Here is an 18,044-nt window from a genome sequence, read left to right on the forward strand (position 1 = left end):
AATATGCTTCACTTATTTATTCTTCAATTGAGCCGTTTTGTTTTAGATAATGACTTGTATGATCGGTGTGACTTTCATCATTCCATTCCATAGATTGAGATTGACAAAGAACGGAGGAGAAATCCAACCAAAAAGCTTAATCGCCTGATCACTTATCGATGGAAATGGGTGGCAAAAGTCACTTGAGCGATTAAAGCAATCAGTGTCGTTGATAAAATGAAACAGCTAATATTTAAGGGGTTCAATTTAGACAAAAAAAAGTAAAATCATATTCATTTTGAACTTTGACCGTAGAAAATTTAATTTAAAATGACATGAATGCCAAAAGAAAATCTAGTATGTTTGCGCGGTGAATCGTTCTGTGAGTATGTGCGAGTGTGTATTGTGTTATGTGTGTGTCTGTGTGTGTGGTGTGTTGAGCAACTGCGAAATAATGAGCATACATCTCTGTGAGTACGCACACCAACAGCACGGTCATTCAAGCGTTCACACAGACAACTATACACATCGAAAATCGAAGCAAAAAGAGATGTGTGAGAAGAACAGGCTGGCAGTAGTGTACGATTGAAGCCGATTAAACTAACAAATTTTAAGTGTACATACATTTCTTTTTGTATATTGTTTGTTCTCGGTTCTTTGGACTCGATCGAATCAACAACAAATAAAGCGAGAAAAAAGAATTTTTTTTTTTGCCAAATTCAAATCGTATTCGAAGTGTTTCGAAACGAAACCACATTTAATAACGATGGTAATCACCAAGTGATTTTTGGTGAATGATTGACCAGTGTGATTTGTTGTGTGAAACTTTTTACGGCCGCAGAATCGAACGTACTATACACAAAAAGGGACTGAACACCGAGACCAAAATTTCGCTTTTTTTTAGTGGATTGTACAATTGTGTATGTTTTTTTTTGTGTGCCCGTGAAATCGTCGAACCAATAGGAAATTCATCCGATATACCGATCCCAATGGCTTTGATATAGCAACATTTTTTTTGTGAATCACCACTTGCGAATCGTATGGAAATTTGTGCGATTTAACCCGAAAGGAAGCAAAAGTGGGAGAGTTAAGTGTGTGAGAGAAGAGAGAAAAAAGAAAATAGTTCGACAGGCAGGACGAGTGAAACAAACATCAAATATCGAATTGCATTGAATATTTGCATCAAATACACACACACACACAACGTTGACGCGCGACATTGTGAACAATGTTCGGCCGTCGATATTGTGATTGGAATTTTTATGAAATGAATCAAACGCCGATCGTCATTTTAATTGCTTTATTTATTGCAAGTGCAAACATTCAAAACATTTCGGTGGTCGCCAACGAGGAACAACAAGCTGACCAACAATTAGGTAAAACCAAACTAGGAGAAATAAAAAAAATGGATTTCATCCATCTGACGATGAGTGCGTGAGATGAGCGTGCGATTAAGAGTGAGCGCAACATGGAAACATGCAGTCAAATTACTGCTTTAATATGGTGTATACGTATTGAATTCTGGGGTGTGTTTTTAGTATATTTGTTTGAGTACCGCTTTGACGTTCGCCCACTCACAATGTACTCAGTTGCGCTCACTCATTCACTCATTCGTTCACGTTCCGTTTTGTTCTGTTCTGTTCTGTTCTTTTGTGTATCGTTCAAAAAAACAAATCACGTTCTATCTTCTTTATCGCCATGAATTGTTAATTAAAGATAAGTCGCTTGTAATCAATGTAATTTTTTGTGTTTTCGTTCATTTTCGGTATAGAACCCATTCGAAAATATGCTGTGATTGGAAGTAATTTCACCGTTTTATGTGAAACGGAATCAAATGTGCCATTCAAATGGAATAAAGATGGTGTTAACATTGCGGAATCGAATAAAAGGTTTGTTTTGACATTTCAAATACTTTTTGCAAAAACTCAAATACATATCCATACGTGGATTTTTATCCAACAGATTCCATTTGCGGCTTGATAACAATGAGCTACCGCGTCAAAAATACTCGCTGACAATTCGAAAAGTTGAAGCAAATGACACCGGCATTTACACATGTGAGCAATTTGGTCCGATCGATGGCGGCGCTGAGCCGAAGAAAAAGCGATTCTCTGTTGCTGCCGTTATCCAGCCGCGAATTGTTGCCAAGAGCGCTGAACGCATTGAACCCCGAATTGGTGACAGTGTGCTGTTATTTTGTGTGATTGAAGCCCATCCGTTGGCCGATTTTGAGAAAACCATCAAATGGGTAAAAGATGACGCAAATTCCATTGACAAACGGCCCATGGCAACATCTCATTTTGATCAAGTATTCGTCGCAAATCGCTCCAAGATCAATCGTTTGAACGAACAACGAGTAAATATTACACTTGATTTGGCCAATATCACAAAAAAGGATACGGGCCGTTATTCGTGTATTGTTGAAGTACCATACGACGACGATGATGATCAGGTATTTGACAATTCTCGACTGGTTAGCGGTTCTTCAGCTGTTTTTGTGCTACATGCACCACAAGTCAATTTTGAGACAGTTGAAGCAGTTGGTGCTACTGAAATCTTTGTTAATTGGACAACGAACAACGGCAATTCACCAATCACAAAGTATACCGTTCAATATATGAAAGAGGGTGAACCAACATACCTATACTACAAAGAACGCCTCAATGGAAATAAAACGTCTCATGTGTTGGAAAATTTTCAACCAAATACAACGTACTATTTAAAAATTATGGCTACAAATAAAATCGGATTGGATAGTCCTGTGTACGATCACAAAACACCAGTTACAACACTTGCCGTCGATCCAGTTTTTGTACCAGTGATTGAAGTTAAAGGCATGACAACCGAAACAATAACAATTGGATGGCATCCACCATCAGCCCATTTACTGCAATACATCCAGTACTATGAATTAACGGTTGCTTTAAAGGCGAACGAGTCGAAAATCATCGAAGAGGCCGTACATCCACAAAATAGCCGCAATTTACCGTACATGTTTGACAATGTAAGTGTTTAATTGACAAATTGAACGTGATTCACAAACTAATTCTCAATGTAATTCTATTTTTCAGTTAAAAGCCGGCACTGAATACATTTTTCGAGTTCGTGCCTGCAATGAACTGACCAAAAAGTGTGGCAATTGGTCGGCTAGTGTCACAGGCGCCACATCCGATGGCACTGCCAGCATTCCTACCAACTTGAAAGTACATTGTAATGTTACCGATAGAACGGTCATATCCGTGCAATGGAACGCGCCTCTTCAACGCAACGGAGTGATCGTAAGCTATAATCTTGAATTGAATGGCGTTGCATCGTATCGGTCGGAGAAAAACCATGCATTGCGTAATGACACCTATGGTCCAAAATCAAAAGTAGCTCTTGCACCACAAACAAAAGCCGAATTCGAAAATGTGCCATTCAATACTGAGTTTACGGTCAAAGTGTCGGCGATAACACGAAGCAGAAAACCAGGCGCTGTTGCCACTGCAAAATGCTCAACGCCTCGATACATACCGGACTGGAAGCCAATTCTTTGGGGCAGTGCTCGCTCTGATGGCAAATACCTAATCAAAGTATACATGCCGGAATTGTCCGAGCGAAACGGACCAATCTGTGGCTATCGCATCTATTTGGTGCGAATGCCGGAATATCTTGGATTGGAAAGCTACAAACTTCCAGACATTAAAAAGTTGAATATCAGTACTTATCATGAGGTGCATGCAGAGACAAATTATCGTGGCGGTGTTTACATCGCGGAAACACTCTCCACCGAGACCATCCACAGGGAAGTGATCTTGGGTGACGGTAATAATAACAATGACGGATTCCAAGGAGTCCAAAATGCTGAGTGCCGTAGATTGCTCAGAGGATTTGTACCACCATCGAAGCGTTCATCAGCAGCAAATTCAATTGGATTGATGAAAACAACAACAACAACGAAACCATTGATTGACGGTAAGTGTGTACGACACCAAGTAATTTCTAAAGTATCTGTGTTTATGTGTTCCCAAAACGAAATTTCAGTTGCAGATGAACCAGATGAACCAGATGAACCAGATGAGAAGGAACCGGAAGATCCGAAACCCAGTGAAATACCAAAAACTCGAAAACGTCGATTCGATCGATTGGTTCGTCGTGAGGTTAGCACAAATGCAATTGAAGTGGAAAATCCGGAAACTGGCAAAGCAACAACCACTGCACCCCGAGCTGAGGAAAGTATTCAAATTGTCGATGGAAATAATGCTGAAAATATCGTTTACGATGGCCCATTGGATTCGGAAAGCATTTACTCCGGTTACATTGAAGTGATTGGTATGTTTAGATAGAATTACAACCCCAAAAAAATTTATGATGATACTAAAGAGTTGGTTTCTTTTTTTTTTTTCAGTGAACAAAGATGATAAAAGTGAAGTGTTGACCACATACAGTGAATACATGGATCCGTTGAACATGAGTACGGCAATTGATTCCGTTCAAGAGGAGAATCTCTCAAAAATCTTGAGCATTTTAACGCAAGTGCTTTGTGGCTTGATCCTTCTCGTGCTGGTGCTGTTGACCACATTGTGTGTAATGCATCGTGTCAACTCAACGAAACAACAAGGAAACGATGTGATCAGTCTGCGTGATTCGTTGAGCCGTGCATTCTGTGGCGGACGAAACAATCAGAGTCGTCGTCATTTGTTGGGAACAACAGTCCAAAAGCCAACTGACATCGGGCCAATTCACCGAGATGACTTGCTACAAGCATACATTATGCGACACAAAGACACTGACTATGGATTTTTACGAGAGTACGAAATGTTGCCCAATCGATTCAATGATCGCACAACGAAAAATTCAGATGCCAAAGAAAATGCGGGCAAAAACCGATATCCAGATATCAAAGCATATGATCAGACGCGAGTGAAACTGTCAGAACGTTTGACAAATGGAATGACTTGTGGAACGGATTATATCAACGCAAATTTTGTCATCGGCTATAAAGAGCGCAAGAAGTTCATCTGTGCCCAAGGACCAATGGATAGCACGGTCAATGATTTCTGGCGCATGATTTGGGAACAACACCTGGAAATTATCGTAATGTTGACAAATCTTGAGGAGTACAATAAGGCAAAGTGTGCCAAGTATTGGCCTGAACAAATTAATGATACTCAGAAATTTGGAGAAATTACCGTTGCATTCACACATGAACAACGCTACACCGACTATCTGGTTCGTGAATTGAAAATTACTCGATCCCATTCAGCACATAATAACGTCAATTCGAACGGAAACGGCGGTTTGAGTAACGGCAGTGTCAGTGGTGACGAAGAAGAGGAACGCCACATAACTCAATACCATTACTTGGTTTGGAAGGATTTCATGGCTCCCGAACTTGGAGTGATTCGATTCATTCGCCAAATTAATGATGTTTATTCGTTGCAACGCGGCCCGATATTGATCCATTGTTCTGGTTGGTTTTGATTTTTCTTTTTTCGATTCAAACTGAATTTTCAGTTCATTTTTTTTAACGTTTCCCATGAATTCTGAACGAAATTGTTCTGGTTCAATTGCAGCTGGTGTTGGTCGCACAGGAACACTTGTCGCTTTGGACTCATTGATGCAGCAATTACAAGACGAAAATCAAGTGTCCATCTTCAATACTGTTTACGATATGCGTCATCAGCGAAATTTCTTAGTTCAATCATTGGTAAGTGGATAGAGAATAACTGCCGTTCAATATTTGAAATCAATTAAAACGAATCATCCACCAAATTATATTTTATTGATATCTCTTTTTAGAAACAATACATTTTCTTGTACCGTGCATTGCTTGATGTCGCTCAGTTCGGAAACACAGAGATTCAGCTGAAAGATCTCAATAGCACCGTCGAACAGCTGAAACAACGATCAAATGACAGCCGAGACCAATGCAAATTGGAAATTGAATTTGAGGTAATTTCATCACAATAATTGTGTTGTTTGTTTTGGCAAATTTTCAATTTTCATCAAATTCCATCCACAGAGACTCAATTCCGTGCTGGATGAAACGAACAAGAGTTGTGCAGTTGGAGCAAGCGAAGAAAATCGCAACAAAAACCGTAGTGATAGTGTGATCCCATACGATAGAAATCGTGTCATTCTCACACCAATCGGTGAGGAATTCTTTCATTTTTGTTCTTATCAGCTGAACGCGGAACGCCCGTTTTCTAATTGTCTAAATCGAATTTTTCAAATGGCAAAATGACAGGTCCACAACCATCCACATACATAAATGCCACCTTTATGGAGGGCTATGATAATTCGGAATCATTTATCATAACGCAAGACCCTCTCGAAGAGACGATAGGTGATTTCTGGCGGATGCTTTCCGAACAAAGCATCAGTACGATCGTAATGATTTCAGAAGTAAGTCATCAGCCATGTCTTCTGTTCAAAAAGTTGATATCTAATTATGTAAATGTTGTATTAATTTCGCCCACCAGATCGGTGATGGACCACGTAAATGCCCACGTTATTGGGCTGACGATGAAGTCGAATACGATCACATTCTAGTGAAATATATGCAAAGTGAATCGTGTCCATATTACACTCGGCGCGAATTCAATGTTACCAATTTCAAGATAAAAGATACAATTAAAGTGACTCAATTCCAATACAATGGATGGCCAACGGTGGAAGGTGAAGTACCCGAAGTGACCCGTGGTATGCTTGAACTAGTCGATCAAACACTAGCATTACATGAAAATCCCACATATGTATCTAGCCCCATTGTGGTGCACTGCAGGTAATGAAATATTGAATTTTGCATTTCAAAGAGGTTAAGATTCGTGTGAAACTGGAAAGAGATTAACATTGTTTTTTTTTTGCATCAAATTTCCAGTCTTGGTACTGATCGTAGTTCAATATTTGTGACACTGTGCATATTGGTGCAGCAACTGCGATTGGAAAAGAAGGTCGATGTCTGTACGGTTGTGCGAAAATTACGTAGTCAGCGTAGTCAGTTCCTCAGCACATATGTAAGTTGTGATCATTTATCATGTAGATGGAATCTAGATCCATTGGTTTATCATTTTTTGGCTACGATTATTCATGATTATATTCACTTGCAGGCACAATACGAGTTCGTTTATAGAGCTATAGCAAATTATGCCGATTTGCATAAATCAGACTTGGACTCATCGCCATCACCATCCGTCAAGACCAACTCCTAGACGAAGTTGTGAAATAGTGACGAAAATATTGTTTGAAAAAAGAAAATCATATGTGAAGTTGTGTAAATGTGTTTTTAAAGAAATAATATGAAAGGCCACCTGGGCCAATTATATCGGATTACAAAAAGGACAAACCAAATTATTATAAAACTGTGAAATGGTTTTACTCATCTATGAAATTTGTAAAAAAAAGAGACATAGGAAATGCGCCACGGTGGCAAATGTGACAGTCGAAGAAGGTGTGAGTAGTCTCTCTGAATTGTTCTATTTGTAAAATCTCACCCATCTCTTATTTTATGTGGATTACCAAGGGTCATAACATGGCTCAGTCATTCAATTTGGACTGTAAATTCGATTTTGATTTACTGTTCGCGTTGAACTTCTTTGTTTCAATTTCTTGTCACAACGTTCTAGTTACGGGAAACATTTTGGCCCAATCTAGCAGAAAAAGAAAAGCGTTTTCCCTCTGTAAATAATGCAAACCAATTATTGCAAAATAAACTATTCGACAGCATATGACATATTCACAAAATACTACATAGAAAAATAAGACAATGACATGAAATTAAAAAAAAAATGTAGTCTGTTTCCAAATAACTACGCATAATTATAATCAATGATTATGACTCTATTATTTGTCATAAGTGACCGTAATATATAATTGAAAGAAAACAAAAAAATATGATTATTTTAAAGAGGATAAGAGCATGTTTTTGTCATATGTATTAATTTAGAAAACGAATCGAAATTAAATACCAATTTGCCATATTAGTCATAGAAATAAAGCAACCAACATGTTATGTTTTCTTTTTGATCGTTTTTTCATCATAATTTTTATTCAGCAAAAATTGTGTCAATTTTAACGCCATTTGTTTTCAGAACAGTTTTTGTACAAATTTTTTTTTTCTTCAATCCCCCAAATCAAGTCTGTGTAGTCCTTTTTGACATCGATCTTATTAGTTCGTATATGTTTTGTATTTCTTGATTTCGGTTCTAAAGTGCGCAATCGCACATAGTTTAGAATTTAAAAAAAAACGGTCAGATAAAAACATCAAACAAATATTCGTTACAATTTTGTGTTTTATCTTTATGATATTTGTAGCAATTAACGCAAATAAATTGCGATAGCCAGTGTGACATTGCAGTAGATTTTCTGAATTTGGAAATTACATTACTGCCAAATCAACGATTAGATAGCATTTTTTTGATATTCAAAATCAAAACCAAAGGGTAATTTTACATAATTATTCAAAGAAAAATAACTTATGGTTTGGAATATCAAAATTTGAAACAAAAATAAAAAGAATTTGAATTTAAAACAAAATAGGAAATTTGAATTACAATTCGAATTCAAATTCGATTTTACATCTTGGTTCAGATTATCTACGGCATGTTCCATGTTCACATTGGAATATTTTAGTCAAAATAAAATCAACAAAACATTCTAATCAGTATATTTATGCATTTTTTTCTGTTGAAAGACTGCAAAAAACAAACAAACAAATAAAATGTAATGATTACAAACAAAAATAGGTCGAGACATAAAAAGATCGTGACTAAAGAAAAAGATGGACGCCAAATTAGTATGGGATCGAGATTAGTGGAATTTTGTTTAGAACGTAGTTTATGTCTCGTCACATTTTGTATCGATTGCTTCAACCCGCTGTAGACTACGTATACAATTTATACAAATTTATCAACTTTTTTTTTTAAATCCATTTTTTTACACGTGACTTGTGTTTCCATGGAACAATTTTAAGACTAAAGAAATGTGCGTATATCGAATTATTTGGTTTTATTCGATTAAATACTTGGAGCAACACATAATAAAGTGAAATAGATATACAATCACATTTTGTCTGCGATCTTTCTGATTCCAAAAATAAAACGACAACATTAATGATAGCAACACAAAACCAAAATTTATACTAATACTGTAACGATTAACAAAGGAGTTTTAAAAATTTTCTTCCTTTTTTTTCGTAAGCTATATTTCTACAACAACTCTTATAAACGACAACAAAAAAAAACATAAACTTTACTTTGGTAATTATTCATTGTGTATTACGTTTATACATTGTATAAAGCAGAACAACCGCAAAATTATACATACGAAATAAATGAGTAAAATACAAAACAGAATAGATCGAGTCTGTGATTTTCCATTTATTTTTCAGGCAAGAATTATGGGTACGAGATATTGTTCGCAACAAGCTAAAATGAAAATTTGAACTGCATTCATTTCATTAAGCCGGTGAGGTAATGAATACTGCTCAGTGCTCAATGCTCATACTCATACTAAAATGAAAATGAATATCAATCGCTTTAACATTTATCAAGGTGACAGCAAATGATTTAAATGAGTTAGTGAAACGTGACTAGAATCATTAAGTTGTCAATTGTGGTAGAGACAAACACCTGGTCTGCATCATAAATATTAGCAAAATTGTCTGTTGTAAAGTTGCATGTGAAGCTTATGGAATCATTTTATCATTTTAGTTGACACATTAATTACAAAGTTAATATTAAAATGTTATTGTTTTATATGACTGGTTCTGAGCTGACATAACCCATTCAACTATATGTCCAATTGGTCAACTATAGTTTTATATTATAGTGTTTTTCGTATACGTAGTTTCCTTTTTCCGATGGGAATACAACAATACATCGTCTGATGATGATTTTAATTTCATTACGTGACTGTGCACAGTGAACAAATAGTCGATGGCGAACTTGACATTAAGTTCACTTTTAATTAATTAACGGATACCAATAAAAAAAAAGAGTTGGACATCAAAAAGTAGGCTAATCGATTCAATTTAAGGTACTGACTACACACTTAGAGCCATGGCTGATTGATGAGATTATTATCGTTGGATGTTGTAACGTTTGCCCACGAAGGAAAAGTGCCAATTTCTGGATAAATAACTCTTCCCCATGTAGGAAAGGCGGCCCAAATTGTGAGCAATGAAAAAATCGATGGCCCCAGTCCCGCGATTGCCTAATGAAATGGTTGGTCACATTAATGTTAAACACTCTAAGAAATCAATTTAAATTCTTCTCATCCTTACAATGTCCTTGGTCCTGATATTTGCAACTTCGGCTGCAATCAAATTATGAGGAGTACCAAAAATTGTGTGAAAACCCATTGAACACGATATAGTTGATGGATACATTAAAAACAGTGGATGTACTTTGATACTGATGGCTAATTCAGCCAATATGGGTAATATCACTAAATAATATTTGAAACAAATGCATTTAGCTTGGCCAACCCAGACATTGGTTTTTTTCATTTTCGAAAACATACCGTTTACAATGGCAATGCTTGAAATAAATTCGGTGATGATTTGTGTGAAGAGACAAATCAGGAATAACAGCACTAAAAATGGCAATCCACCTAAGCTTGATAACTTGCTGCCCAACATCTTAGACATTCCTGAGGCTTTGCTACCTCGAGCTAGTGCAAATCCGCATCCCAAGAGAAAGAATAGGCTCCACGGTAGTTTTCTATTGATATATCTCCATGTGATTAAGCTTTGCGCCCTGGTTCTTGGAAATTCAGATGATTTGCCAGTCAAGAATTTGAGCCAATTCCAATTGGCTGGCAACGCAAACAAAGCAACCACAATTAGAAGGGAAAATGGTGCTTCTTTAAATCCAGAATTTAATGCTGAATTTAGGATATACAAAATAATTCCGACTACTAATAACAATGCCACTTGAATTTCACATTGAGAAATAGGTCCGAGTTCGTTGTATCGCTTGGCGATGACTTTTTTGACAATCTTTTTACCCTCATTCCCTAAGTTATATTGTATGGCTTCGTCACTTGTTACTCTAAACAATCCCATAAAATACCACTGTAGATAAAGCCAAGTGGCACCGGTGTTGATAAGCATCAATGGCACATTGAAACACATCCACTGGAGATTGTCAATCTTTTGGCCGGTAAATTTATTTTCGTAAATATATTTCAGTGCGAAATTCGTTCCGCTTCCAAGAAGTGAGCCACAGCTGCCGATCGAAGTAACAAAAGCCGCTCCCTGTGAATTTTGTTCATAATTTTATGTACACGTTTGAAAAGGAAGAAAAGAAATAAGTGTGTATGCAGCAGCAGTGGCAGCGGTGCTGGTCATACATATAATACAAATAATTTCCACTTTTTACCATGAAATAACACATAGTGATTTTTGATGGCTTTTTTGCACTATGTCCCAAATGATGCCATGATGAACTCCGCTCATGATTTTCTGGGTCGTTATTGTCAATGTAAAGTTTGCAAACACCTTCCTGATGACAGAATTTTATGAGTAAAATTAGGTGAAATTCAAAGGAAAATATTTAAATTATTTCAAATCGTAAAAGTACTAACATTTTCCAATCCCTCCAAAACGGCTTTGATGATCGGCACCATTGTCGTCATAGCTACTGAATTTGGAATCCACATCGAAATAAACATTGTGACCGAAATCAAACCAAAATTCAACCTAGAAAAAACATGGTCACACGGAAATTCCATTAATCATCGAAAATGCGGCGGTTCATTATTCATAATCCACTCACTTTCGCTGACTGCATCCAATGACCGATATTATCTTCAATGCAACACGCTTGTGCAAATTGCAATGCTGCACCGTCAATGCAATTATCAATTCCGAGATGAAGCTCATATTCTCTTCACTCATATACGCTTCACATGTTTCGTTTGTGCTCTAGATCGAATATCGTTTGTATTTTTATTTAATGGCATTTCCATTGGTCAAAGTAGTCTATATTTTTTTCTTCAACTTTAGATTTTTTTTAAATTATATTTTCATCAGTCCCATACTCACCAATATACCAAGAGTTGGAAATAAAATAACGGGTAACATACTGGTCACCGCTGTAAGTATAAACGGTTTATCATTTTTTCAGAGAATATATAAATGAGCCCAAATTGAAGTGTATCGAAAACTGAGTGGTTAATAATTATACTAATTATAGCGAACACATAACACTCACGTATTGGAAGTGCGACGGTAGACCAAAAAATTCCTACCAACAATAAAACGTACAAACATCGATTTTCCTGCAATGATATCGAGAGATGAACAAATTGTTTTTTTTTTCAATTTAAAAGCCCAAATAATGCAGAAATGCTGATGGTACTATAATCTGAAAATGCAAATAAATTTTATTTACAGGCTTATCGTCCATCAGAATAATTGGCAAAAGAGCAATCGGAACTATTAAAACTGTCAACGACTTCCAATACAAGGCTAAAAACCGCTTTAGCCAATGCCAAAAGGATGTTATGTGATCAATGAATCCCAAGAACAGCTTCGGACACCAATCAAGTATACATGGAATACATAGCAACTCCCACGAGTGAAAAATCCAAAATATTCGCAAAAATCCACAAATTCTAAATCAAAACAAAAAGTATTAAACTAACTTGTGCAGAATATATTCACATACCTACGATGTGGCACCACGGGACATAGATTCCTCCTCCATAGCTACGTTTTATTTCATTTCATTTTTATTCCAATGTTTTGACACATTTCGCAAATAAGATGTTAATAAAGTTTCAATCTTGTCAAGACATTTGACATAAATCGGATTCATTTTGATGGCTATGGGCTACTACGTATTCTGGCTTGATCATTTTTCAAGCGACAATCTTTCTGGAGAGAATTCTTGATTAATGAAATTGATTATTTTTATCATCGTTTTAAGGAGGCGAAAAAAATCGACGATATTCTATTAGAACAATGAGAACAAAAATGCATTCAATATGGGTGGTGTTATCGACTGAATTGATCAAAAACAGCACGCAAATTTTCATAAGTTGTCAATCCGTAGCACGGATTCGTTGTGCATCTTTACAATGCAAATATTGTTATACACTTTGCGTGCAGCAGTGGCTGTATTCGTTTTTAATTAGGATGATCGTTCGAAATTACAGTCTTGTTTTATGTGTCAAGGTTTAATTGATTCGAAACTATATAAGCATCGACCAGATAAAATTATCAAATCAGTTGCAATTTGATTTCTAGTGAGAACACTGTTATATAGACCAAAACGAAAACGATGACTTCGAGTGAAAAAAGTGAGGTCAATCAGAATAAATTTGTTTCAATCAACATTACAAATAAGTTAATTTTCAGAATTACGTGTGTGTTTGCTGCAGTTTGCAGCGCAAGAGAATGTGGCCAAATCTATGATTCATTTGGAAGAGTTGGTTGAAAAAGCCGTTAGTCAACATCAACCCCATATCATTGCATTGCCCGAATGCTTTGCCACCGAGTATAATTGCGAGGTTTCGTTCCTCGAAAGTGTAGCAGAAACAATTAAGGATGGTCAAATCTGTCGCACCTTATCCACATTGTCCAAAAAGTTTGGCGTTTACATAGTGGGTGGTTCAATTGCTGAACGAGATGGTGACAAATTTTACAATACAGCAACAGTTTGGAATCGGAACGGGGAATTGATTGCACGTCACCGAAAAGCAAGTAGAAAATTTAGATGGCTAAAGAGTCAAACTAGAAAACAAGTGCATTTGCTTATAGGTCCATCTATGTGACATCCATTATGAGAACGGTGTCGACATTGTTGAAGTGAATCGATTTTCGCCTGGAAACGATATGACCACATTTGAAGTAAATGGGATTAAGTGCGGTGTTGCTATTTGTTACGATGGCTTTTTTGAAGAGTTCATCAAAATGTATACGAAAGCTGGTGAGCTGTTTTAATAAATGCAGTTTTTTCTTAAACAATTCTTATCAATTGTTACCCATTTTACAGGCTGTGAGGTGTTATTTGTCCCGGCTGCTTATGAGCGTATTTCAGTTGGACCAAGGAGTTGGGAAATTGTTCATCGTGCTCGTGCAAGTGGAAATCAATTTTATGTCGCTGCCATATCCCCCGCACGCGATGAAAAACATAAATATGTCAATTACGGTTATTCTGTAAGATTTGTAGTTTGAAAAATACGGTTATATCGATTTTGCCACTACTATATAAGAGAATCAAATTTGTTTTTTTGAATCAGATGGTCGTTGATCCGGACGGAAATATTCAGGCCAAAGCGGGAATTGCTGAAGAAATTCTCTTCTACGAAATGGGTTCGATTCTAGCTATTATCTTACATACCTTTCGGAGGAAAACTAAAATCTATGCCATTTTTTGTTACAGACCTAAATATTGTTCACAATTTCCGCAAGGAGCTTCCATTGTTTGCATCAAGGAGATTGGATGTTTACAATAAAATGGCTTGAACGACATTTCTTATGGCTTGAATTGATTGTGTTTTAATTTGATACGGTTGCTATAATTATTTTAATGTTTTTTTGGTAAACAATTGATAATTTCTTTGAGAAAGAATTTGAATAAAAATTCAATATCACTTACGCAAAAAACCATGTTATCATTGTTTTTAATGACGAAGCGATATTTCCTGTCTGAATTTAAATGATAAGATTGAATTAATTAACAATGTTATTTAAGGTTCAGAACCCAGATGCAGCTTGATTTCAAGTACGAACGCTCCTATATTCAAACGTCCAAACGATGACTTCGAGTAATACAAATGAGATCAATCGCAATGAATTCATTTTTTATTTTACTTAAACAATTAACATTTCAGAATTACGAGTGTGTTTGCTGCAGTTTGCTTCGCAAGAAAATGTAGCCAAGTCTATGATCCATTTGAAAGAAATGGTTGAGAGAGCTGTTAATCAACATCAACCCCATGTAATTGCATTGTCTGAAAACTTTGCCACTGAGTGCATTACTGACGTTCCATTCCTCGAAAGTGTAGCAGAAACCATTGAGGATGGCCAAATCTGTCGCACTTTCTCCACATTGTCCAAAAAGTTTGGCGTTTACATAGTGGGTGGTTCAATTGTTGAACGAGACGGTGACAAAATGTACAATACATCGACTGTTTGGAATCCAAACGGTGAACTGATTGCACGTCATCGAAAGGCAAGTGAAAAAAAGTAGCTAAAAATTCAAATTTGAAGTCTAGTGGTTTTGTTTATAGGTCCATTTGTGTGACATTCATTATGAGAACGGAGTCGACATTGTTGAAGTGAATCGATTTTCGCCCGGGAACGATATGACCACATTTGAAGTGAATGGAATTAAGTGCGGTGTTGCAATTTGTTACGATGGCTTTTTTGAAGAGTTCATCAAAATGTATGCGAAAGCTGGTGAGCTGTTTTGATGAACGCAATTTTTTTTTTGAACAATTCCTATTCAATTTTTACTTATTTTACAGGCTGTGAGGTGTTATTTATCCCAGCGGCTTATGAGCGTATTTCAATTGGACCAAGAAGTTGGGAAATTGTTCATCGTGCTCGCGCAAGTGAAAATCAATTTTATGTGGCTGCCATATCCTCCGCACGTGATGAGAAACACAATTATGTGATTTATGGCCATTCTGTAAGATCTGAAGTTTGAAAATACGGTTATATCGATTTTTCCACTACTAACAGAGAAACAAATTCGTTTTTTTTTTAATCAGATGGTTGTCGATCCAAATGGGGATATTCAGGCCAAAGCAGGAATTGCTGAAGAAATTCTCTTCTATGAAATGGGTTCGATTTTATTCATGTTCTTACATATGTTTCAAAATAGCTAAAAGTCTATGTCATTTTTATTGCAGACTTGAATGTTGTTCACACAGTTCGTAAGGAGCTTCCACTGTTTGCATCAAGGAGATTGGACGTTTACAAAAAACAAGATTGATTGTTCTTTTTATCGCTTCAATTGAATGAGTTTTGATATGATAATGTGTTTTGGTAAACAATTCACAATTTCTCTGATAAAGAATTTTAATAAAAAATACATAATCGCACTCAAAAAATTCTTGGCTCAATTTCGAGAGTTCACTTTTAATGTTGCGAATAGAAAATCTCCTTAGATAACATTTCGCATTGTACACAAATAACGGTGATATCATTGTTTTAAATGAGCGATATGTCAGGTCTGATTTTAAATATCAACACACTCAATTTCCCGTTCAAATATATTGCGCATCATACAGAAATTAAGCAGACAGAGCATATGCAGGGTAATACCACACTGAAGCTAATGTGTGTATGTGTTTATTCTATTATGGCGTAATTCGCTAGGGGAAAAGAACTGAGTAAATGAAAATATAAATATTGTAAATAATCGCATATTCTACCGAATTTGGATCAATACGCGTCAATACGTGTCAATGCGCTGAATAACTAGCTGCGAATGCATGCAAATATGGTCAATAAAATGTGCGTATTTGCAACTGTCATTCCTGCTCGCCACGAACGAGACGAAGCAACAGAAGAAAATAACAACAATAACACTACGGAACGCAGTGCAAATGCCTGTGAATATTTGTCAATACGTGTCAATGAAGTAAATATACCAATAGTTCTTTCCCCCTAGGTAATTCGCAAGCTTGCGCATGTACAAGTGAACTCGACAGAGTGAACATATACTCTTTTATTCCATATCGGAGCAGTCCAAAGTTGAGCCGTATTGAAATAAAATCGAATATATTTGCACAGGAAATTGAGTGTGTGTGAAGGTTGAGTTAATAAATAAAGCTTTAAGTCTTAAGTTTAAACCTCAGATGCAGATGGGTTTCAAGTGCGAACGCTCCTATATTCAAACGTCCAAACGATGACTTCGAGTAATACAAGTGAGATCAATCGCAATGAATTCGTTTTTTGTTTTATTTAAACAATTAACATTTCAGAATTACGAGTGTGTTTGCTGCAGTTTGCTTCGCAAGAAAATGTGGCCAAATCCATAATCCACTTGGAAGAATTGGTTGAGAAAGCTGTTAAAGAACATCAACCGCAGATAATTGCATTACCCGAATGCTTTGCCACTGAATACAATACTGACGTTCCGTTCCTCGAAAGTGTAGCAGAAACCATTGAGGATGGTCAAATCTGTCGCACTTTCTCCACATTATCCCAAAAATTTGGCGTTTACATAGTGGGTGGTTCAATTGTTGAACGAGATGGTGACAAAATGTACAATACATCGACTGTTTGGAATTCAAACGGTGAACTGATTGCACGTCATCGAAAGGCAAGTGAAAGGAAATAGAGCCGCTGAAGAATCAAACTGAAAATTAAGTTGTTTCGTTCATAGGTTCATTTGTGTAACTGTCATTATGACAATGGAGTTGAAATTGTTGAAGTGAATCGATTTTCGCCCGGAAACGACATGACCACTTTTGAAGTAAATGGAATTAAGTGCGGAGTTGCGATTTGTTTCGATGCCTGGTTTGACGAATTTATCAAAATGTACACGAAATCTAGTGAGTTGTTTTGAACATTATAGACCATTCACAACCGTTTTATACATTTCGCATCCACTTCCGAAGATTGTGACGTGCTATTCATTCCGGCTGCTTACAACGTGTACTGTGGAACAAAATCTTTTGAGCTCGTTCATCGTGCCCGTGCGAATGAAAATCAACTTTACGTGGCTGCCGTATCCCCCGCACGTGATGAGAAACTCAATTATGTGAACTATGGCCATTCATTAATTGTTGATCCGACCGGAGACATCCAAGCGAAAGCAGGAATTGCTGAAGAAATTTTATTCTACGAAATGGGTTCGATTTGAAACACGATCTTTTAGTGACAAAAAAATTACTTATCTTATTCATCTTCTTTTTTCAGATCTAAACAGTGTCCGTAAGACTCGCAGGGAAACTCAATTATTTGCATCAAGAAGAGTGGACGTTTACAATAAACTTGATTGATTTAAACTGAAAAAAAAGATATCGGAAATAAATGTGATGCTATGACTGGTGACATGTCGTTTGAAAACGAATTTTCAACAAATAAAAGTCAAGAAGCACATATAAATGAAAAATCAACG

The 18,044-nt window shown here is 36.4% G+C and overlaps 4 protein-coding genes across 5 annotated transcripts; 3 read left to right on the top strand and 1 right to left on the bottom strand.

Annotated features, from left to right (window-relative positions):
- Nucleotides 1-94: 94 nt before the first annotated feature.
- Nucleotides 95-7,981, top strand: LOC129576722 (tyrosine-protein phosphatase 69D). 2 transcript variants are annotated; one of them, XM_055462374.1, is made up of 13 exons: nt 95-1,355; nt 1,751-1,868; nt 1,942-2,983; nt 3,051-3,933; nt 4,009-4,290; nt 4,367-5,431; nt 5,535-5,668; nt 5,761-5,913; nt 5,984-6,113; nt 6,209-6,366; nt 6,444-6,745; nt 6,842-6,977; nt 7,071-7,981. In XM_055462374.1, the coding sequence occupies exons 1-13, from the start codon at nt 1,208-1,210 to the stop codon at nt 7,170-7,172; spliced, it is 4,653 nt and encodes a 1,550-aa protein (XP_055318349.1). In that variant the 5' UTR covers nt 95-1,207; the 3' UTR covers nt 7,173-7,981. The 2 variants fall into 2 exon arrangements, with proteins under 2 accessions (XP_055318349.1, XP_055318251.1); XM_055462276.1 differs by having other exon boundaries at nt 104-1,355; nt 4,003-4,290.
- Nucleotides 7,975-13,266, bottom strand: LOC129577505 (protein I'm not dead yet-like). Its single transcript, XM_055464767.1, has 10 exons — nt 12,637-13,266; nt 12,357-12,579; nt 12,177-12,243; nt 12,008-12,057; nt 11,739-11,887; nt 11,548-11,662; nt 11,343-11,465; nt 10,483-11,218; nt 10,244-10,407; nt 7,975-10,173 (listed from the first exon to the last, which is right to left on the bottom strand). The coding sequence occupies exons 1-10, from the start codon at nt 12,669-12,671 to the stop codon at nt 10,012-10,014; spliced, it is 1,824 nt and encodes a 607-aa protein (XP_055320742.1). The 5' UTR covers nt 12,672-13,266; the 3' UTR covers nt 7,975-10,011.
- Nucleotides 12,164-16,026, top strand: LOC129580449 (uncharacterized). The gene is made up of 11 exons (XM_055470889.1): nt 12,164-13,266; nt 13,325-13,665; nt 13,727-13,895; nt 13,962-14,125; nt 14,209-14,281; nt 14,352-14,429; nt 14,803-15,143; nt 15,202-15,370; nt 15,439-15,602; nt 15,685-15,757; nt 15,826-16,026. Exons 1-11 carry the CDS (start codon nt 13,248-13,250, stop codon nt 15,906-15,908), a joined length of 1,674 nt encoding a protein of 557 aa, XP_055326864.1. The 5' UTR covers nt 12,164-13,247; the 3' UTR covers nt 15,909-16,026.
- A 675-nt stretch (nt 16,027-16,701) lies between these two features.
- On the top strand, nt 16,702-18,042 carry LOC129577717 (omega-amidase NIT2-like). The gene is made up of 5 exons (XM_055465253.1): nt 16,702-16,845; nt 16,903-17,243; nt 17,307-17,475; nt 17,542-17,775; nt 17,843-18,042. Exons 1-5 carry the CDS (start codon nt 16,827-16,829, stop codon nt 17,923-17,925), a joined length of 846 nt encoding a protein of 281 aa, XP_055321228.1. The 5' UTR covers nt 16,702-16,826; the 3' UTR covers nt 17,926-18,042.
- Nucleotides 18,043-18,044: the final 2 nt, after the last annotated feature.

The sequence above is a fragment of the Sitodiplosis mosellana genome, unplaced genomic scaffold, assembly GCF_009176505.1.
Source record: "Sitodiplosis mosellana isolate CC-2019 unplaced genomic scaffold, AAFC_SMos_1.0 Smas_scaffold_1, whole genome shotgun sequence".
NCBI lineage: Eukaryota > Metazoa > Arthropoda > Insecta > Diptera > Cecidomyiidae > Sitodiplosis > Sitodiplosis mosellana.

Bases quoted from the DNA above. Each gene is read 5' to 3' on its own strand.
- LOC129577505 (XM_055464767.1), bottom strand. From the start codon at position 12,671: ATGGAGGAGGAATCTATGTCCCGTGGTGCCACATC. The intron at 11,888-12,007 runs GTGAGTATGGGA...TATTCGATCTAG, and splicing joins TTCCAACTCTTGGTATATTG to AGCACAAACGAAACATGTGA. The intron at 10,174-10,243 runs GTAAGGATGAGA...CCATTTCATTAG, and splicing joins ATATCAGGACCAAGGACATT to GCAATCGCGGGACTGGGGCC.
- LOC129577717 (XM_055465253.1), top strand. The intron at 17,244-17,306 runs GCAAGTGAAAGG...TTTCGTTCATAG, and splicing joins TGATTGCACGTCATCGAAAG to GTTCATTTGTGTAACTGTCA. The intron at 17,776-17,842 runs GTTCGATTTGAA...TTCTTTTTTCAG, and splicing joins AATTTTATTCTACGAAATGG to ATCTAAACAGTGTCCGTAAG.
- LOC129580449 (XM_055470889.1), top strand. The intron at 14,282-14,351 runs GTTCGATTCTAG...TTTTTGTTACAG, and splicing joins AATTCTCTTCTACGAAATGG to ACCTAAATATTGTTCACAAT. The intron at 14,430-14,802 runs CTTGAACGACAT...TTAACATTTCAG, and splicing joins GGATGTTTACAATAAAATGG to AATTACGAGTGTGTTTGCTG.
- LOC129576722 (XM_055462276.1), top strand. From the start codon at position 1,208: ATGTTCGGCCGTCGATATTGTGATTGGAATTTTTATGAAATGAATCAA. The intron at 2,984-3,050 runs GTAAGTGTTTAA...TCTATTTTTCAG, and splicing joins TACCGTACATGTTTGACAAT to TTAAAAGCCGGCACTGAATA. The intron at 4,291-4,366 runs GTATGTTTAGAT...TTTTTTTTTCAG, and splicing joins CGGTTACATTGAAGTGATTG to TGAACAAAGATGATAAAAGT.